The 22,936-nt window shown below is 40.2% G+C and overlaps 1 protein-coding gene across 1 annotated transcript; it reads left to right on the top strand.

Moving 5' to 3' along the window:
- Positions 1-151: 151 nt before the first annotated feature.
- samhd1 (SAM domain and HD domain 1) lies at positions 152-22,638 on the top strand. The gene is made up of 16 exons (XM_076275854.1): positions 152-513; positions 4,030-4,096; positions 4,296-4,368; positions 4,579-4,739; positions 5,294-5,409; positions 5,775-5,845; positions 6,829-6,996; positions 7,215-7,315; positions 7,536-7,644; positions 8,768-8,859; positions 10,034-10,149; positions 10,680-10,819; positions 13,956-14,045; positions 14,148-14,252; positions 14,469-14,606; positions 21,083-22,638. Exons 1-16 carry the CDS (start codon positions 309-311, stop codon positions 21,269-21,271), a joined length of 1,941 nt encoding a protein of 646 aa, XP_076131969.1. The 5' UTR covers positions 152-308; the 3' UTR covers positions 21,272-22,638.
- Positions 22,639-22,936: the final 298 nt, after the last annotated feature.

The following is a 22,936-nucleotide window of genomic DNA, read 5'->3' as shown; positions in this document are numbered from 1 at the left end:
TCTAAAAAAATGAACTGGAAAAAAAAATCGAAAGTTGAAGTGAAGTCTGGAGAGTCTGGTACTACTCCTTTACACAAGACGGCGCTAATGTAGTGCGGTTCTGAGGTTTTCATGCCGCCAAAGACAAAAATAGATAGCAAAGCGAAAGGCTCAACTAGCACAACTCTGCCTTTAGTCCTGTCTCTGCAGCCGACGAGGGTGTTAGCAGAGAATGTGTTAGTGAACACCGCCTGCCAGTTTAGACACAACGTATCGGTGTATCGTACACGAAATCTGTATAGAGCTACTGTGTGGTAACCGATTAAATCATGGATAGTCGGAAACGTCCCAGAGAGGATTTACCACGCAATTCAACCGACCATTTCAAAACCCCAGAGAAGCGGGTGTCAGTGGTTCCACGCCGGGATAGGAGCTTCACGCAGTGGGATGTAGATTTCAGAAACTGGGATATTGAAACAACGTGTAGTTATCTTCGTCGTGAAGGACTTGAAGAATGGGAGAGCAAATTTAAAGGTGAGAGACCTACCGTGGTAAAGTTGGTTTTATATTGGACGTTGGATATTCGACACATTCGAAAAATCTATTTAGCACTGACTACGAGGGTCGAATTTGTGTCAAACCAACTTTAATGTGTTTAAACAAGGCCTGCCTATATTACACAAAGCTTCTTTTGTCCAAAAACCCATGTTTTGATTTTATGAATTTTTTAGGCTGATAAAAGATTTCAATCTATTATGCGGCTTCACCTTTTGACTTACCCATACTAAAACACATCTCCTGAACTCGGCTTAGTGCCCTTTCTAGTACACAAAGCTTATTTTTCCCTAAAACCTACTCTTTGATATTATACAATTTTTAATGTTGAATGTTTCAAATCTATTATGCGGCTTGCCCTTTTGACCTACCCATGTCAAAACACATCTGGTGAACTCGGATTACTGCTCTATATAGTACACAAAGCTTCTTTTTCCCAAAAATCCATTCTTTGATTTTATAAATATTTTTTAATGTAAAAAAAATGCTTTAAATGCTTTAAATCTATTATGCGGCTTGACCTTTTGACCTAACCATGTCAAAAGACATCTGTTGCACTCAGCTAACTGCCCTTCATAGTGCACAACACTTCTTTTTTCCAGAAACTCACTCTTTGATTTTATATTAATTTTTTACTATTCAAAAATGCTATAAATCTATTATGCGGCTTGACCTTTTGACCTACCCATGTCAAAACACATCTGTTGCACTCAGCTAACTGGCCTTCATAGTACACAAAGCTTATTTTTTCCAAAAACTCACTCTTTGATTTTATATAAATTTTTTACTTTATAAAAATGCTATAAATCTATTATGCGAATCGACCTTTTGACCTACCCATGTCAAAACACATCTGCTGCACTCAGGTAACTGCCCTACATAGTACACAAAGCTTATTTTTTTCAAAAACTCTTTCTTTGATTTTATATTATTTTTTTACTATTCAAAAATGCTATAAATCTATTATGCGACTTCCCCTTTAGACCTACCCATGTTAAAACACATCTGTTGCACTCAGCTAACTGCCCTTTATAGTACACAAAGCTTATTTTTTCCAAAAACTCACTCTTTGATTTTATATTAATTTTTTACTATTCAAAAATGCTATAAAAAAGAAGCGTTGTGCACTATGAAGGGCAGTTAGCTGAGTGCAACAGATGTGTTTTGACATGGTTAGGTCAAAAGGTCAAGCCGCATAATAGATTTAAAGCATTTAAAGCATTTTTTTTACATTAAAAAATATTTATAAAATCAAAGAATGGATTTTTGGGGAAAAGAAGCTTTGTGTACTATGTAGGGCAGTTAGCCGAGTGCAGCAGATGTGTTTTGACATGGGTAAGTCGAAGGGGGAAGGCACATAATAGATTTATAGCATTTTTGAATAGTAAAAAAATTATATAAAATCAAAGAGTGCGTTTTTGAAAAAAAGAAGCTTTGTGTACTATGTAGGGCAGTTAGCCGAGTGCAGCAGATGTGTTTTGACATGGGTAGGTCAAAAGGTGAAGGCACATAATAGATTTATAGCATTTTTGAATAGTAAAAAAATAATATAAAATCAAAGAGTGCATTTTTGAAAAAAAGAAGCTTTGTGTACTATGTAGGCCAGTTAGTCGAGTGCAGCAGATGTGTTTTGACATGGGTAGGTCAAAAGGTCAAGCCGCATAATAGATTTATAGCATTTTTGAATAGTAAAAAATGTATATAAAATCAAAGAGTGAGTTTCTGGAAAAAAGAAGCATTGTGCACTATGAAGGGCAGTTAGCTGAGTGCAACAGATGTGTTTTGACATGGTTAGGTCAAAAGGTCAAGCCGCATAATAGATTTAAAGCATTTAAAGCATTTTTTTTACATTAAAACATATTTATAAAATCAAAGAATGGATTTTTGGGAAAAAGAAGCTTTGTGTACTATATAGAGCAGTAATCCGAGTTAACCAGATGTGTTTTGACATGGGTAGATCAAAAGGTCAAGCCGCATAATAGATTTATAGCATTTTTGAATAGTAAAAAATGTATATAAAATCAAAGAGTGAGTTTCTGGAAAAAAGAAGCATTTTGCACTATGAAGGGCAGTTAGCTGAGTGCAACAGATGTGTTTTGACATGGTTAGGTCAAAAGGTCAAGCCGCATAATAGATTTAAAGCATTTAAAGCATTTTTTTTACATTAAAACATATTTATAAAATCAAAGAATGGATTTTTGGGAAAAAGAAGCTTTGTGTACTATATAGAGCAGTAATCCGAGTTCACCAGATGTGTTTTGACATGGGTAGGTCAAAAGGTCAAGCCGCATAATAGATTTATAGCATTTTTGAATAGTAAAAAATGTATATAAAATCAAAGAGTGAGTTTCTGGAAAAAAGAAGCATTGTGCACTATGAAGGGCAGTTAGCTGAGTGCAACAGATGTGTTTTGACATGGTTAGGTCAAAAGGTCAAGCCGCATAATAGATTTAAAGCATTTAAAGCATTTTTTTACATTAAAACATATTTATAAAATCAAAGAATGGATTTTTGGGAAAAAGAAGCTTTGTGTACTATATAGAGCAGTAATCCGAGTTCACCAGATGTGTTTTGACATGGGTAGGTCAAAAGGGCAAGCCGCATAATAGATTTGAAACATTTAACATTAAAAATTGTATAAAATCAAAGAGAAGGTTTTAGGGAAAAAGAAGCTTTATGTACTAGAAAGGGCAGTAAGCCGAGTTCAGGAGATGTGTTTTAGTATGGGTAAGTCAAAAGGTGAAGCCGCATAATAGATTGAAATCTTTTATCAGCCTAAAAAAATCATAAAATCAAAACATGGGTTTTTGGACAAAAGAAGCTTTGTGTAATATAGGCAGGCCTTGTTTAAACACATTAAAGTTGGTTTGACACAAATTTGACCCTCGTAGTCAGTGCTAAATCGATTTTTCGAATGTGTCGAATATCCAACGTCCAATATAAAACCAACTTTACCACGGTGAGAGACCTTACAAAAATGTTTAAGCTACCAGATATACGTTGTTAGGCTACTCTGTAAGTTATTGTTGAGCAAGGCTAGTTGTGGTAACGTTATGAAAGAACTAACGTTAGCCATTAGCGAACATCGATAGTGACTTTCCCTTCCCTTCTGACATTATCTCAATATTGCTAACTCGGAGTAGATTTAGCTGACCCAAACACGGTGAAAGACGTGTCTCCCTGTGGTGATGCTCACTCATAGACAGTAAAAGAAAGTGCTCACCCTGCACAAATGGGATCCATTTACTTGGAGTCTTGGACTGTTACGTAATACTGCACATGCATGTCAACCTGAAACTTCTGAGCTGTAGGAGCATCTCCTTGAGTCTCTTCTTCAGCTGATGTTTTGTTTCCCACACACATATTTGGCTGCCATGAGACAGCCCATTTTTCCTGTCCTTATAATGTGTTGCCAAACCAGATGAACTGCTCGTCCACCTCATAAGTTGATTATTAATTTCCCTCTCATAATGCACTCACATTGTTCCACTGCAGAGCAACAGATCACTGGGGTGGGTCTGCGCTACCTCACAGAGTCTCAGCTGGAGAAGATTGGCATTGGGTGAGTGTTCTCCTGTTGGGGCATGAAAGGCAGATGCCCTTTTCAGATTACTATTCTATTACTCTTTACTGGTTCTCCCAGTTTAGTTCACTCCTACTTCTTACAAAGGCGAACAACAGGATTGATTTGAGATGAATGAGAATCAGAGAATGGATGAGTACGTTTGTGACTTATGAATAATTGTCCATTTCTCTCTTAGACCCTTGGGGAAACGCCTACAGATACTCCACAGCCTGCAGAAACTATGGCAGATCACAAGCGTGCCTATGAAGGTATGTTAGGGAGATCTGTAATGTAGGCTATTACATCCGCAGTCCAAAGAGACTAAAATAATATACTCCCTTTTTATGACTCTATTTCTCTTTGACTGCCGCGTAGTGTGTTTCTCAGACTTTTTCTTAGCTGAATCTCTGAATCCTTTGAGTTTTTCTCTCTCTAGCGGATTTGTTGCATATAACACAGTAGTGTATTGTCCCCCACAGGTCTTCAACGACCCAATCCACGGTCACATTGAGATGCACCCGCTCCTGGTGTGCATTATCGACACACCTCAGTTCCAGCGGCTCCGCTACATCAAACAGCTGGGTGGGACCTACCTAGTGTTCCCTGGGGCGTCCCACAACCGTTTTGAACACTCTGTTGGGTGTGTGTGTCAGTGTGTGTGTGTGTGTGTGAGAGAGGGAGAGAAATTCAGAGCCTCTCAAAGACCATTTAATGAGTGTGCAGGTGTTTTCACTGAATGCTTCTGGTGTGCAATACGATAATGATAACAATAACTATAAACAAATATCGTTCTCATTAATATGAATGATGACGTTCACACATAAACTATAACAATAACGACATGAAGAACGATATCATTGGGGATCACTTTCAGAGTGATTTTTGAGAACAATAAAAAGCTAATGGCCAATCAGAACCCATCAAATTTTAGCCCAACATATTTATTAACACAAGGAGAGACTTTGTTTATCGTTGTTCAGTGTGGACGCTTTTATCGTTATGGTTATCGTTATCGTTCTTCGGGTGAATGACCCTTTAAAACCATATCTGTGTCGCCTTGGGAGCAGAACAGCCTTACTCATGTTTTGTACTAAAGAAGCTAAGTGTGATACGGCAAGGCAATACTAAACTAAAAGTGTCCTAAATCTGTATTTCCCTCCCTTGTTCACATGGCATTGTGTATCCGCCTCACAGGGTTGGCTATCTGGCTGGCCGGCTGGTCCAAGCCCTAAACGAACGACAACCGGAGCTGCTCATAACCAAGCAGGATATCCTGTGTGTGCAAATCGCAGGCCTGTGCCATGACTTGGGTTAGTATGACAAGCTTAGAGAAAGCTAGAGAAAGGCTGACATGTGCCCCCACCTACAATAAATACTCGGAGCACCAGGCTTCCCCTCACAGATGCTTTGCAGGTCTTCAGCTTTTGTTGGATAAGAGGGCTTTTTTAAGAGGGATCCTCTGTGTTTGTTGACTGCGGAGAAAGGAGCAGGATTGGGTGGGGATCAGGCTAAAGTCTATCCTGAAGCTAGGATACAGTCTTTCTTTCACTGCTAGTCAGACAGTGCAACAGACACTCGTGCACTATTTACTTTGAAAATATATCAAATGTAGTTTAGAAATATACTTTATAACATGTTATTATTATTATTATTTATTAATTTATTTTGTATGCAGGACATGGGCCTTTCTCACACATGTACGATGGAATGTTCATCCCCAAAGTTCGTCCTGATTGCAAGTGGAAGGTAAATGAAAGAAGGTCTCCCTTAAGATGAAGGCATGGAGCTTACCAAGGTTGTAGGTTTCACTCTGAGTATGTGGCACACATACTGATAACCCAGTACTGTAAGGGCCTTGGTGGGAACAGGTGTCCACTGGCCTTGGGCAGACTGTGTGTTTATGAGGGTATGAGAACGGGGATAATGTGTGCGTCATAAAACATGCAAAGACATACAAACAGACATTCAAAAACATGCAAAACAGATCTGAGGTGACTCGCCAGTGGGTTTAATTCAGAATAGATGAAAACAAGTTATTGCAGTTGTCACCTGACATGAAGCCTTTTGCAACACATGCAGCTTGAGGACTTTTTTGTGTTTGAATGTAAGAAAATATCTGCAACTGAAGAAGGCACCACCAGTGTTGATGTAATTGACTTACTTTTATGATAAGTCATAAAATTATCACAAGTCAGGGCGACCATAGATGGCAATTGATTGTACCCAGATGACAGGATTTCAGAAATGAAAGGCGCTACTGCCATATTCTACTAAAATCAGCTGATTTCTCAATGATGGTAAATTATTTGGTATGATGGTAAATTATTCACAAAATGGACTGAAATGAAAGAGTATTGTAAGGTAAGCGCTATATTACTGCCAGAGGCTTGGATCTCAGAGTCTTAGAGACAAATGTTCAGGAGGATGAGAGCCTGAGGAGGCCCACTGAAACCCCTCCTGTACCAGGCACGTCTGACACAGGAATCCTCGGGGGGAAGGGTCAGTTGATTAACAGTTGAGGTTTTATGATGGCTTCTGGGAAGATAAGCACATTTGCTGAGATGTTACACTGCCATAAAATCTGTGTACATGTACGAGTGGGCATCCTGGTGTGTGCCCATGCACATACTTATATGTGTGAAATGGACACATATCTGTGTGTGTGTGTGTGTATGCATGCATGCATGTATGTACGTGTTAACATGTGTGTGCGTGTGCCCCCTCTGCAGCACGAGATGGCCTCTGTAAAGATGTTTGACCACTTGGTGAAGGAGAATGGTCTGGAGTCAGTGATGCGGGAGCATGGCCTGACCCTCCCCGATGACCTGGTGTTCATTAAGGAGCAGATCGCTGGACCCCCGGAGAGCCCCGTCCTGACTCGCAAAGGCCAGGCCCCTGTAAGTTACCATTGCGACCCCATGGATGCGCTTCCAGAAATGGAGAGATCAGTTACTGTCTACCTTAAAAATAAAAAAAAATCATACTTTATTTGATGTATGAACATTTGGGCTTTAAGTAGACATGTGGTTGTTTGCATGCAGACTACATGTGTTCAGTTAAGCCCAACCTCAAGGTGTGTGTTTGCTTTGTAAATGGTACGTGTGTTTTTACCCAGTGGCCCTACAAAGGCAGGCCTGAGGAGAAGTCCTTCCTGTATGAGATTGTGGCCAACAAAAGGAACGGCATCGATGTGGACAAGTGGGACTACTTTGCGAGGTGAGTCAGCATACTAGACAGTCCCTGTCTTCTACAGTAATCTGTGTTTTTGAAGATAGAAAAGTCATTTTGCAGTAGCTGTGCTAAGTCACATTGTTATGGAGTGTCTCTATCTGCGGCATACATAATTTTCTGTCTTCATTGGGGGTGATGTCTCTATGCATCAGATGTTCTGGAGCTCTGATTAATTGACACTTTGTGCGTGTGTGTGTGTGTTTAGGGACTGTTACCACCTTGGTATCCAGAACAACTTTGACTATCGGCGCTTCCTGAAGTTTGCCCGCGTGTGCGAGGTCAAGGGGACGAAGCACATTTGCACAAGAGAAAAGGTTCCTGTTGTCACTTCCTATTCTCAGAGTAGCTCACAGTCGGATGTAACAAGATGTCAGATCAGATGAGCCCCTGCATAAAATCTGCCTGTACTATGAAGCAGGATTTGGGGGTTAGCAGGGTAACTTCAGGTTTCACCTTGGATTTTCAGTGATGCGAGGGTGGTTCTCTTTTAACGGAGAAACACTACAGTGGTATCTTATGCTGAACTCCTAGCCTGTTCTGGAGCAGGTTATGTTTGAGATGATAGATCAAAACGTATAAAGTAGCCATACCTTCAAGTTTCAATATTCACATATATATTCAAAACACTATTGGCTGATATAAAACGAATATAGGCCTACTTTTTTTTCATGAAAGACAAAAAATTTTTTAAATTTAACTTCAGTGATTGTGTGGTTAAGGATTTTGAATTATATATATATTTTGATATAATTTGAAGTGATTATGTCATCTTTATAAGAAAAAAAAAACTTGGAAACTCCTGGCGTACCACCAGTGGTCCCCTGACCACAGTTTGAGAAACACTGCTCTAGACCTTTCCATATTTGCGATTGGTCATCTGCTGCCATCCAGCACGGCCCCTTTTATGTGAACACGCTCATAACCAGCTGGGGAGAGCCTGGTTGACTTAACAAGTTAATGGCCACCTTTGTGACAAAACCTTTGTGTGCCTGCAGTTGTGACGTTTTGTCCAGCTAGCTAACAAAAACATAACCTGGGCATATGGAACTTGCTTTGTATTATTGACCTCTGGTGGGCCATATACGTTATACATACCAAGTACGTTTGGTATGGAAGCAAAATGCCCCTGTTAGCGCCAATTTCTAAGTCTACTGTTCATAGAACTTCATTTGGCCACATAATTCTAACAAGAACAGTTCCTCCTTATCATAAATCTTTTTTTAAAAAAGGCCAGTCCAAACAGCAGGACCTCGTCAATAAAACCCTCTATTCATATTTGCTTTGGTGTGGTATTGTCTCTGGTGTAGTTCTGAAGGTCTTAAACCTGTTCCTGGCAAAGCAGAGGTGCATACACATTCCCTGCCAACCAAACAGGGTTCCCATGGCTGGATGCCTTAATGCATTTGCATCAGCAACTTATGGTCTATTTTTTCACAGGAAGTGGGGAACCTGTATGACATGTTCCACACACGGAACTGCCTCCATCGCAGAGCCTACCAGCACAAGGTTGGCAACATCGTTGAGACCATGTGAGTGCATAAAGGGCCTTCAGCCATCAGGGTAAACAATGGCACGTTACCGTACCAAGGTCAGCCATCAGGGTAAACAATGTTACCGTACCACTGCCTGTGGGTACAGCAGTTCTATCACAGTTAAGGAAGAAAGTCTCTTTGAAACAGGCGTTTTGCTAAGTGTGTTCATCTAAATGTTAGAATGCCAAACAGTTTTGCTCAACAAACAGTATTTGTTTTGCATGTACTTGTTTGCCAGTATATATATACATTTTTAAATAATAAATAGTTTTGAATAATAGTACTGCAACTAACAATTATTTTCAATTAATCTGTCCTCAAACTGTAACAGAGCTATAAGTAAACCATATAATATTTAAGTTTAAGGATGTACAAGCAGAATTTTGAGGTGGTTTCTTAAAAAAAAATAGTTGGCGATTCATTTAACTCATTGAGTGCCAAAAACGTAATATTACGTTTTTCCTTCCCATGCATTGAGCTTTTTAGCTTTTTTTTTTAAATTATGAAACTAGACAGTCTAACACACCTTATATGTGATTTTGGGAACTCTGTGATGAATGGAAATGAAATATATGACGATTGAAAGCTCATGAACAGTGCACAATCTGGACATTTTATCATAACTCGGTGGCCGCTTTGGGTCGAATCAGTGACTCATGCACGTCAGCTCAAAACCAGGCCATTTTCGTGGGTCTATCACTAGGTGGCAGTCTCGCCAGGTCACTTCCCGGAAACTTTACAGGCAACACTTCATATTTCATGAAAGACGTTATATCTCCATTTCTAGAAAAAAAACAGCGATTTTGATGAAAACTAGCCACTGTTTAGCTTGGGATTTCTCAGGAACAGAGGCGTGTAGAAATACACGGTTTGCACCCACTGAGATCTTAAAGTCTCACCTTTCAAACGAGCCATTGTATGTGTTCATAGCTATAACACAGAATATGCTGTGGCTGTACAAAAATAATCAACAATGGTCTAGATTGCTGGCACTCTAGGACAAAGCTTCCGGCAACAGCTTGGCATTCAATGAGTTAATAGCCCTAATTGTTGCATACAGTACATATACATATATTTGCATATACTTTTTTGCAGCACCATTGCTGTGCGGTTTTAAGAAATACTGTGTCTTGTCTTCTAAGTTTTGTATTATTGTGATGCATTTTTCCAGGATTACAGAGGCTCTGGTAAAGGCAGACCCCTACATTCAGATCCAGGGCTCAGGAGGGAAGATGTTCACTCTCTCCACAGCCATAGATGACATGGATGCCTACACTAAACTCACAGGTAAGATGGCATCCCCCAGCCAAACAAGCCTGACAATGGCTTGCTTGAAATGTTTGTCTTTCTTGAGATCAATTTGTACCCTAATCTTGAATTGTTATTTATAGGCTACCATTTCACTAAGCATACATTCCTAAAAGTTGGTAGAATATGCTTGCCTAAGAAACCCTGTAATGACTTGTTGCAAATTCTGTCGTACAGAGCATTGACTGTTTGCAATTAATATTTTGGAGCTTGTCATTCTGCTCATTGGTGAACTTTGATCATTTGCACTTTTAGTTTCTCATCATTCGTCATTTGCTCCTGCCTCATTTTGTATGTGTACAGATATATAGAGCTTACCCTTACTTCACTGTCCTAAAGAGAGTGTGTGTGTGTGTGTGTGTGTGTGTGTGTGTGTGTGTGTGTGTGTGTGTGTGTGTGTGTGTGTGTGTGTGTGTGTGTGTGTGTGTGTGTGTGTGTGTGTGTGTGTGTGTGTGTGTGTGTGTGTGTGTGTGTGTGTGTGTGTGTGTGTGTGTGTGTGTGTGTTTTAGACCACATCTTTGAGCAGATCCTCTATTCGTCCACTGAGGAGTTGGCAGGAGCCCGAGAGATCCTTCAGAATATCATCTGCCGACGGCTGTACAAGTGTGTGGGTCAGACCCACCCCACCAATCACGTGGACGTGTCCCAGGTAAACACACACCTAGAGAGAGAAAGAGAGCTGTGCTCGTGGCCAGGGTTAATTATTAATATTGAAGGATCACACTACAGGATCACTCAGGATCACAATGTACACTCATCCCTGGAGTTAGTGGTTAGTAAAAGTTTACAATAATTTAAATATCAATAAATGTACTTAAATAATTAACTAAATTATATTAAATGCCTACTAGGATGTGTTTTTAAGATGGTACATTGAAATGTGTTTGGTAGAATCTGGCCTGCTTTCTTTATTGGAATCCCTGAGATGGCTACTTTAGTGAGACTTGTACAGCTTCTTTTGGGGGGACATTTTGAGTGAGTTGTTTTTTAGTGGGTTATTTTCTTTCTAGGCACAAACCCCATTCTTGTGTTGTGGACTGTGATCACTAGTCAAGCTATGAAGGGCACCTGGCCCTGTCTCTGTGTAGCTTGCGGACGCCAGAACAGCACATCAGGCTTGCATGTTAGTGGTCAGAGAGCCAAGTGTGTGGTTGGTATGGAGAAACAGAGAGTTCTCTTTAAAGGACAGGGTTTCTAAGAAAGAGGGAGAGATGACCGTCTCAGAATCCAAACTGTCCTCTGTTGACTGTTGCACATGTTCTGTGGTAGTCCATACCTTTTGGGCTATGTTACATGCCTTATGTGAGGGATGATGCGTTTTGATGGAGTCATGGGAAATGGCTACGAGCTTATGGCTACGAGTTTATGGCTACGAGCCCTGCTTTTGTCTTCTGTGGATGTTTGTCACCTGTCAAGCTCTACGGTGTCAGTTCTTGTCACCTCCTCTGCGTGTCTTGCAGACCATATGATGGCATATTGGAGGAACGGATGTTTGTGGCTAGTGTGGGGAAACAAACACCCCTAAAGAGTCATTCACACAAAGAACGATAACGATAACTATAAACAAATATCGTTCTCGTTAATATGAATGACTATGTTCACACATAAACTATAATGATAACAACATGAAGAACGATATCGTTGGGGATCAGTTTCAGAGCGATTTTGAGAACGATAAAAAGCTAATAGCCAATCAGAACCCATCACATTTTAACAGTCACATTCATTAACGCAAGGAGAGACTTTGTTTATCGTTGTTCAGTGTGAACGCTTTTATCGTTATGGCTATAGTTATAGTATAGGCTATATGGTTATCGTTATCGTTCTTGGTGTGAATGACCCTTAACTACCAAATGTTAGGTAGGAGTGTCCTACACACTTGCCAACCCAAACACCATTAACATGATATCTCAGAGTGGAAGGCACACCGTGTCCTTTTCACCACACAAATACGTCCTCCTCCCTTTACCCTGTAATTATCTAAGATGAGCTGCTAACAGTGTCACACTCAGACAAACACACACACATCTCAGCCTAATCTGAGTACCCAGAAGCTCGCATCATGCTGAACGAACTTCTGGGCCAAAACCTTCACAACCGGAAAACAGCTACTTTCACTGATCTCACTTCCGTTGTGTTCATTTGGAAAAGTTCCTACTGAAACCAGCGTGAAATGGCTGCCGATACAAACTTAATTGAAGCATGTTTAGAGTCGATTTTTGAAGAAAAAGAAATTTGTAACAACATTTGCTCTGCAGAAGTTATGTCTCATTTGCCTAAGCAAAGGCTAGCCAGAGATGGCTACAAAGGCAAACTAAACGCCATCGTTTTGGTTGTTAGTCCGCTGTCAGCAGTATTTTCATGAAACACCCAGTACATGTGCATACTCACAAATCCTGTCCCCTCTCCGCAATTGGCCATTGAAAAATTCTTTGTTCGAAATCAGAGACATTCCCTCCACCCTATTGTCCCCTTAATCCAGGCGTATCCAGGAGGTCCTTTAAGCTAGGCTAAATCAATTTGCTAATTTGATATAATGAGCAAGTTCCTAGGCACAGACATTGGTGGGTCTGCTCAATACTCAATACTTGGGGCAGCCGTGGTTAGGGCCCGACCAGTAGGAACGGCTGAAGTGCCCTTGAGCAAGGCACCTAACCCCTCACTGCTCCCCGAGCACCGCTGTAGCAGGCAGCTCACTGCTCCGGGTTAGTGTGTGCTTCACCTCATTGTGTGTTCACTGTGTGCTGTTAATGTGTGTTTCACTAATTAACGGATTGGGATAAATGCAGAGACCAAATTTCCCTCACGGGATCAAATAAGTATATATACTATACTATACTTTGCTCATCAAAGTGCTCTAACTTTGTAACCTGACCCTAGCCAGATGAATTTCGCTCCGCCTAGCTCCACTCATCCATCTGGAACCGATCCATTGAAGTGTTGCTTCAGAAGGCTGGGCCTAATCAAAAAATGCTTGCATATGATTGAATAAGCCACTTGTCCGTCATCTATTGACGTGCTACTTCAACCACTCACATCGAAGCCAACCCGTGACGCTAATAACAGTGTCACAGTCGCTTCTACGCTGTCACATCTATGAAACTCCCGCCCTGCGTCCTGATTGGCTGAACCATAAAGTCGGTTGCAGAAATCACTCTCAATGGAAGAGGTCCCAGATGGATGTGAGTGAAGCTAGGCGGAGCTATAGCGGAACAAAATTCATCTGGCTAGGGTCAGGTTACTAACTTTGCACCTTGCCTGAAATTTAAATTGGGTTCCCCTCTATTTCAGCAAATTTATTGTGGTTTATTTATTTGTATGAATCATCAGTGTGGTGATTGTCTCATGCATCACTTTCTGTCCTGTCACACCATCTGGTGCTGGATGCAAAAAAAGAGGAATTGGATAGAAGTTTAAAAAAAAAAAATTGTGAGAATACAGAAGTTGAATATGAATATGGGAGTTCTGTCCATTTCCTGTGTGTGCTTGGTGTCAGTTCACCACTGCAGAGCTTTCATTTTGTATTTTTAAAAATGGTCATGTTCCATTCCTGTATTTGTAAATGTGTGTTTACATTGACATTTTTTATTTACATTATTTCTTATTTACAGTACATTTGTTTTGTTATCATTATTTGCTGAATACCGAAAGGACATACATACTGAAAAAAGTGTGTGTGTGTGTGTGTGTGTGTGTTTGTGTGTGTGTGTGTGTGTGTTTGTGTGTGTGTGTTTGTGTGTTTGTGTGTTTGTGTGTGTGTGTGTGGTCTCTCTGGTTCCTCTCAGGGTAAGCTGCTGGAGTGGGCTAAAGATGTGGCTAGGTCCAAACCCAGTGGCACAGATGTGGAGTTCCAAGGAGAGGATTTTGTTGTCAACGTAAGCCAGCTCTCAAACTTTCTGACCTCTCATCTCCATGACTGTTCAACTGCTTTCCATAGCCGCTTTTGTATCGATAACATTAATGTGATGTTCCTACAGGTCATCCACATGGACTACGGCATGAAGGGCAAGAACCCGATCAACAATGTCCGGTTCTACTGCAAGAACGACCCCACCAAGGCCATCAAAATCCGCAAGAATCAGGTACACAGCATTTAATTTTCTCAGTTTGCATGGTAAAACAACAAAAACTGTCATTTAATGCAGCCTAGTATTTACCACTATGACTACTTCAAATATGCCATGAGAGCTTTTTGAAAGTGTTCTGTCAACCATGCTGTATCCTTCCTAATGGAAGAGGAAGCATCTCTTCTGAATGTTAAGCTGTTTGTTGTGTTGCCGTGCCAATGGCCCTGATAGGTGTCCCAACTGCTGCCGGAGAAGTTTGCGGAGCAGCTGATCCGAGTGCACTGCAAGCGCACAGACGAGCGCAGCCTGGAGGCGGCCAAGAAGTACTTTGTGCAGTGGTGCATGGACATGAACTTCACCAAGCCTCAGGTACAACAGGAGCAGCAACGTCTCCACCCATCTACTCACTCACACACGTGATCTCACACACACACACACACACACACACACACACACACACACACACCTGTTTTTTACATTAATCCTGGCTCAGCCCTACACACACACACACACACGCACACACTTCTGTTTATTACATTAATCCTGTCTCAGCCCTAGACTCAAACGGGCCTGTCCCAAGGAGAAAAAGTATTCATTTGAAACTTAAACACACGTGGGGAAACTGAACAGTCTAACCCAGTGGTCCCCAAACTTTTTCTTCCAAGGGCCAGCTTACTATGCCTGGCTGTAAGAGAGGGCCAGAGACTCAGAGTATATCAGTAACCATAAATAGCTTAGTGCTGTGAACAACAGCAGTCTACCTTAGTTGAATATTCCATTACATTTAATCTATAGGCTATTGCAATTTAATACCATTGTTAGCTGTGTTTATATTGCCATCATGCCATATCATTGTAAAATGTAACTCAAATTAAATAATACTAATAAAAAGACTTTTGCATTCCCAAAAGTATTAGCAGGTAGTCCCAAAAGTATATTTCATTAAAAATGTGTGAACTCTGAACTCTGAAAATTTAAAGTTCTCAAACTATGAGAATTTTATGAAGTGCTGAAGTGGTCTGAAATGACCACCATTCTAACTTTCACTCACCTGAACTTGTGAACATTGTATGAACATTTGAACAAATAAAAATAATTATCCCAGAAAGTCCCAGAAATATGACTTGAATATAAGTTAGTTAGTTATTAACAATTAATTGATAAACTTTTAGAATACTTTGAGCACTGATGCAGTCAGCATAGGCCTCTTACATTGTTTGCAGATAGGCCTACATTTCATTCCGTTTTTGACGCCAAACACGAAAAAGCGCCAAAACAACCACCAGTGGACAAAAAGAGTATTACATGTGTACTGTTAAGACTCGCCATAGAGAATGAATGGGGGAAATTGCGGAGGTTATAGTTTGACTATGTCGTACTCCCGTGCGGGCCGGTTGCTATATACCACGGACATGGGGGTATCCGGCCTGCGGGCTGTAGTTTGGGGACCACTGGTCTAACCAGTAGACTTACTATGATAAACTAGCAAATTGCTTTGTTTACAATTTCCAGGATTCAACCAGTGCTGCTCATTCAGACTTATGTGCACAATTACTTATTTGAGTGTTAAGTTTAAAGGAAGGTTAAGTTTAAAATAAAAGTGTTTAAAAGTGTTTCAATTTAACTTTTTCCCCCCCTTCTGGTCCTTATCTGAAATAGATTTTTAAAAAATCAATAATTATCGATATCGACCGATGTGAAATACTTATATCGTGAAAAAAGTTTTCAGCCATATCGCCCAGCCCTACTGCCTGCCCTATATGCAGGCCGTCAAAAAAACGTGTCTCTGTAGGCAGCCTAGGCTCCGAGATCTGTACACAAAAGCAATTGCTACCAACAAGGGTTGGCAACCCTTCAAAGGCAAAATAAAGTGTTTCAACCAATAACCGATGAGATGCGCGTTTAGGAGAGTTTTAATTGCACGGGAGGAAGGGGCAGGGAGTAGCGAGCTAGCTCTCTGTTTTGATTCAAGATGAATGGTGTGCTCAAAATCACAGAAAAGGTCTATAGTCGATCTCCTCATTTAGTCCTGGATAGTCCATTGCTTTAAAACTCCATATCCAAAAGGTTTCAAGTTGCAATAACTGTTTTAAAATGTCACCTCCACGTAGGGATATAACCAAAATTATCACGGATTTCGATATTATCACGGTATAAGTGTGTTCAATATAGGGCTGCACGATTATGACCAAAATGATAATCACGATTATTTTGATCAATATTGAGATCACGATTATTTATCACGATTAATTATGGAATAATTAATTAATTTTAGTGACAAAAATATTTTTTCCCTAAACATATTGGACTTGCTATCTGGCTCACCCAAATTCTTCCCCTCACATTTACTCCCCTGAATTACTGCAAATATAAATTTGACTGCGACTTCCAAACTTCCAAACAACTTCCAAACAAATGTTTTGTGCATGCTACTTTGTTAATATTTTGGAAAACGCCCACCGGGAATCCTCCCAACGCTCCCCATTAGCCACTTTAGCTCTGCTTCGTGTTCATGAGTTTACTGTAATCGTTAGTCCAGGGGTGTCCAAACTTTTTGACTGAAGGGCCACATTGGGTTTTGAAAATTGGCCAGCGGGCCACACACAAATAATAATAATAATAATAATAATAATAATAATAATAATGTTTTGTATTATTTAAATGACAAAATAATTTTGTTGTAGAAAATTAATTTCTTTTAAACAGCATAAAATTAACAGTATTTCTTAATTCATTTATAAATGGTGCTCTGTCACTTTAAGACTCTGCCAGCTCCACTCAAATATAGCCTATGGCTAGTGCTGTGCCCTCTCACAGTTTATAAATGGTCAGTAATGGGAACTACTGTTGCCATCGCCCTCTCTCCCACGCTCAAATGCGTCCCCAATTAAATGGACTAGCATAACGTAGTTAGATCTGCTGCAATGGAGGTTCTATGTATCTCGATGTGACAGGCTGTTTTGACATTGACATTGTAAACGTTCTCTAAGAAGAGTGTAAAGCAGTTTGCAGTAGCCTAAAGTTAACCACAACGTCGTCTATCGCTAGAAAAAAATAGCGAGCGGCCTATGATAAACTAATAAATGCTCGGCGGGCCGGATTAAAGTGCATGGCTGGCCGCAGTTTGAACACCCCTGGTTTAGTCATTTGTTGATATGTAAAACACTGACGTCTAGGCTACATTTTCATTATTGTTCACTAGTTTTGAGTAGGCTGTGTCTTGAAACGCATATGCATTGGGTTGCACATGTAGCTTATAAAATACATGAATAAAATTCACGGATCCCGTCGTTAGCTCAACTCTTATTACAGTATAGGCTATCAGAGGAAGCAAACAAGGACTAAAAGTTAACGTGATAAAAAAGGCATGTGTGGTTTACGTCATGTGATGTGTTTCACGGTATGAGTTGAGAGCCCTGCTTTGCTTATATTTTTGGTTAACTTAACTTGCCTGAAATCCAAAATATTTTCGAACAATGGATGATCCGCTTCGAGGGACAAGCTCTTGGCCTTCTGCTGTGCCACACATTTGATTTTTGATCGTCGTTTATTGTATAGTCTATGTAGGAGCCAAAATGTATGGTGTCTTTTTTGAGTGCAATGTTTTTGTGTTCCACTGGGTGGCGCATATTCATTACCAATTTGTCATGTATATAGGTAGGAATAACGTGTTGCTGGTTAGGTGTCCGACCCGGAAGAGCAAATGGTTTTGACCGCTATGCATGCTCACTCCGGTTGACTGGTGAATACTTTGCCTTACCTATTGTTATGGACTCATGTGGAATAAATGGATCAACTTGAAGACCGTTTACAGGCGTTTGTTTATTATTCACAGTAAGTCAAAAGAGTAGCACAGCAACTAACTTCAGGTAACATCTAGCGCGTCAGCCTAGCTACTACCCGAGTCAGTGACACCTCAGTAGTTCCGTATTAGAACAGAACTCCTTTAACAGTCTAACTAGCCTACTAATAGTTAACATAATGTCACTAGTCCACAGTGCATCAGGCTGAGCAGTGCAGGGAACAGCTGTCATTGGTAGGCTGCATGCAGGCACATGGTCAGACAGGTTTAAGGAGCGCTTGATTTGTTTTGTAGCGGAGCGTTCTATGGGTTGCCAGGTTGGTTCTATGGGTAGAGCACGCATTTGAAATATCGCTCGATCACGCAAATTTGATCGTGGGAAGCCAAAATCGTGATCGTGATTAAAATTCGATTAATTGTGCAGCCCTAGTTCAATATGTTCAGAAAGCACTGATAGGCCTACACAAGCTGAAATAGTTTCAAAAAGTGTCCCGTTCACTTTTTTCTTGGTCATGTTTAATTGGCTATGTGCTTATAGCTTAACTTACCCTACCATAACTTGGAGTTTACTATTTCTGTTATTTGGATCCAATGAGTGAGACCAAAGTAAGCTTTCAAAATAAAACTAGGCTACTGTATTCTCCTGATAACGTGAGTGGAATGGATTTAATGAGAATGCGAACATAAAAAGACACAGTGTGGCTACATGATACAGTGCACATTTTGCGCTGAAAATATTCCGCCTTTTAAAATCAGGTGCAGCCTAATCAGAATTGTAGTTAAAACCATCAATTAGACTCATTAGAATCAAACAGAATCAGTAGTGTACCAATTTTGTTTCATTGTACCAGGCCTACTGTATGTCAAAAGCAGGCTCGGATGAAGCTGGGAAGGATTAAACACACGGTTTCCACACCGCGGTAATCAACTGTGATAATCATGATAGTTGAAAAGAAAAGGGTAATTTTTATCGTCAACATTTTTATCGCGGTTTACCATTATACCGTAATCGTTACATCCCTACCTCCACGTATTGATTTTTTAATAATTTCAATACCCTGAATTCTCAAAGATGATGGGTCACTATGGTGTATTTCTTTATAATGTTTGGCCATAGGGTAATCTTCGTTGTTGACTCGGATTGCGTATTTGTGTTCATAGCTCTCTGTTTTGTTTGAACATCAACAGAAGTGACGTATCCCCGATATCGCTGATACAACCTTTAAAGGTTCTCTAAGCACGGTTGGGTAAGGTCACTTCTGTTGACGTTTTAAACAATACAGAGAGCTAGCTCGCCCCTCCCTCCCTTGCAACTGAAGCTGTCCTCATCGGTGATTGGTATATTCAGGGGACAGGCAGCTAGCGGATCGTTAGGAGAGGTTTGCGGTATGTGACAAAAAATGTTCTAGCTTAGAAACCGCCAAGACTTAGAGAACCTTTAAGTTCACCGACTCCTTCTCCCTGGGGATAAACCTGACAGTAGTTTGGATGGCAAGTTGTTCTATTAGATACGTTGACATATTACCCACTCAATTCGCTTAAAGGTGCTCTAACCAATATCATACGTTTTTTTAGGCGCGTACCCCTATGTTGAATTCCTATAGAGGCAGGCAGATTTTTATTTTTAAAGGCCAGTTATTTCATGGATCCAGGGTACTATACATCCTGATAAAGTTCCCTTGGCCTTTGGAATTAGAATAACCCCACATCATCACATACCCTTTACCATATCTCACGATTGGCATGGGTTACTTTCCATAAGATCATCTCTCAATTCAAATCAAACCACAGTGTTTCCCACAGAATTTAATTCCATTTGTGGTGGTTGGTTTGCAGAATTAACTTGAATACAACAGTTTTTAACAATTAGCTCAGCGTGGTTATGATGCTACCCAGATTTAAGCACAATTTAGTACAACCTGGAAAATCATTTTGTGGTGATCAATGTTGATATTGTGGTGTGCCGCCAGAAATAAGCCAATGTATGGGAAACACTGAACCAGCTATTAGGGTAACTGAAATAAAACCATCCCGATTTTTAGGTATGTTGAATTTAACATAGGGGTATGAATATTTATGCACCCTGTAATGAACATTTATTTATTATTTATTTACAATACATTATTTATTCACAAAGAAAATTGGTGTCCTTAAAGGTTGGATTTTTCCTCATTTTTTTTAATTAAGGCATTAAGATCCATTTCCAAAAGATGATTTTTTTTTTTATTATTCCTCTTTTTAGTCAACTTTAGCATGGGGTTGAAGACTTTTTATAGGCACTGTACATGACACAGTGTCTATGATGATAGACACTCATCATAACCTGTAACTTAGCATACTGTTCTATAACACGGCAACAATACCAGTAAAATACCAAATGTTATTTATTACTTCGGTGACAATAAAATTAAACAGTGAGCTCTGGAATAAATCCACTTTCCAAACGGATCTGTTGACTAACGTTAGGCTATTGTTAACCAGCATGCTTGCTTGCTCTATCACAGCTGTTTTCCACAGCAAAAAAAAGCGAAATGTGTGCAGCATCAGGATTTGCTTGAGGAGACAGTAGATAGTGAAGGTCATTCAAATAATTTTGAAATGTAGGCTAGTTAGTTAATTTACTCGCATTTTGCGAGGCGAATGGCTGCCTATTTAAAACCTCCTACCAGTTCCTATGGCCACTTGTCCAGTACAGATGCAAATACTAAACTGGTTTTGGGGGAGAGTAGTTAGTAGAACTGATTTAGAAGTGGACTGTTCCTATAACGAAGTTCCTGTAACTACTTGGTCGGGAAGAGACCTAGTAAAGGCAAGAGAGTTGAAAGGAGCCTTAAAATGCATACAAAGCAACTGTTTTGGGTGGAGATGAGTTATGTGAATACATGCTGCTGGTAGATCTTGACAAAATAGCTTTCAGGGGGGGAAAAAGGTTGTAACGGGAACATAATGCTACCCGCCTGTGCCCTAAAACCCTAGTTCTGCTCTGTTGCGCACGTTTACATGATGTGGTGTCTGACGCATCTTTGGCTGCTGTTGTCTTCAGGATGGAGATGTGACTGCGCCAGAACTGACCCCTTTGAAAGCGAGCTGGGCCAGCACCGATAACGATGATGATGACGACGACGATGATGATGATGACGAAGAAATAGATGAGAGCAGATGTCATCCAGCAAGCAAACACAGCACACCCCAAAATGGAGACATGAAAGTGAAAACCCGGCTTGCGTTATAGAGGAAGGTTGTCTTGTAGAGGAAGAGGTCAAGCATCATCATTGCAGTGGTGTTCAGTTGGAATGCTACTCAGTCTGACCACAAGGGGACAGCAAAGTGCATTTACCAGGGCAGAGATGGGAAAGCCTCTTCAAGAGGAGAGAGAGGCCCTTCGACAGACCTCTCCGCTTACCCCCAAAACTGCTCTTGGCATCTAGTATTTATAAAGAGTTAAGAGTGTGCAGCCCTTTATTTTTCTAAATCTTTTTTTTATTTGTGTTTTATATGGTAGATTTAGCACTCTTTAGTGTGTTCTAGAAACTTCTGAGGGGATGTGTCATAGTTGGAGGAAGTACTTGTTGAATACAAACTCGCAAAGTACATTTTACTCCTATAACGTTGACTGGAAGTCTACCTCTGAAGTGTCATTTTTAATTTTCCCCAGTTATGCCAGTATCAGTTATCAGAAATAACAAAAAAATGTTACATTATCTTGGTGCATATATTCCTAAGACCAAAAGTTACTCTTGCAATCAGTGCTTTGTTTTGGACTATCATAAGCATGTTTCTGTACATCGAATGTATATTTATTTTACCTCTATATCTGTGCTTTAAAGTTGTTATACTTAGCATATTGGAATAGGGGTGTTTACATGTCTGGTTAATTTAGCTCAGTTTAGTTTAATACCACATATTTTCCTAGTCATCCATATCAGTTTATAGCCTGGTGTCAGGTGTGTGTGTGTGTAACAACAAACCCAGTGTACAGTGTGTTTTTACTCTTTATTTTTAAGCTTTTGTTTTATTTAGGAGTTGATGTATTGCATGCTGCCTTCTGGTCTTCAGCATTATGGCAGCATGAGGCAGGAGACCTAAACCGATCCCTTTCGTCATAGACAGTGCAGATTAGCTTTGCAGATTAAATAACAGGAAAGGCATTTAGTGTGCCATTATTTTGGGTGGTGTGGACATGTAGAGTGTGTGTTTTTGTGGGTGTTCTCTGAGCATTTATTTTTTTGAGTTTTTTTTTTTCTTTCTTCTGTTTTATGTGTGAAACTTTCCTGTCCTGGTCTGCATAGTTCTCATTTGTCTTTGTTTATGACCACTGCCTGCCCCTCAATTCTAGTGTGGGCTTTTGTACTCTGAACTTTGACCTGCGTTGCTAGCAGTACTCCACTTTCTAGTCAGGAAGTGAGTTGACATCAAATCTGCTGACCATCATGTTTTAGTTGCCAGTGATGATGCACTTTAAAAAATAAAAATAGATACAAAAAAAACAGCAGAAAAGAAAAATAAATAATCAGGATATGTTAAGATATTTTTGAAAGATGTTTGTATCCATGTGATGTATCCACGCATGTCTGACCTCAGTGACAGAATAAAAAAACACCTTCCTCTATCTAACCTTGAATTTGTGTTTTGGACCAATCTGTTGGGTCAACGCCCAGTTGGATATGTGAACACAGAGAGAGAGAGAGAGAGTTTCCGGCATAGTTAGCAAAAATATCGTCACCCTTTTCCACCTCAGTTCCCCTGCTGTGGTCTTTATGGCTGAAATATCCTGTTCCATGCCTGACCTCTGCCACTAGAGGGAGCTCTACTGTCATTAAGAGCACTGTACCAGCTAAGAGCTCGCCAGTGACCAAAGCAGTGAATAGTCACACCTCAGGTAAAACAATAGATGGAC

This window comes from Alosa pseudoharengus, unplaced genomic scaffold (genome assembly GCF_046254945.1).
Source record: "Alosa pseudoharengus isolate Yale_2024_CS ecotype anadromous, Long Island Sound unplaced genomic scaffold, YU_APseudo_1.1 YU_APseudo_1.1_scf_9, whole genome shotgun sequence".
Classification (NCBI taxonomy): Eukaryota; Metazoa; Chordata; class Actinopteri; order Clupeiformes; family Clupeidae; genus Alosa; species Alosa pseudoharengus.
This window is presented reverse-complemented; position numbering and strand designations above follow the sequence as displayed.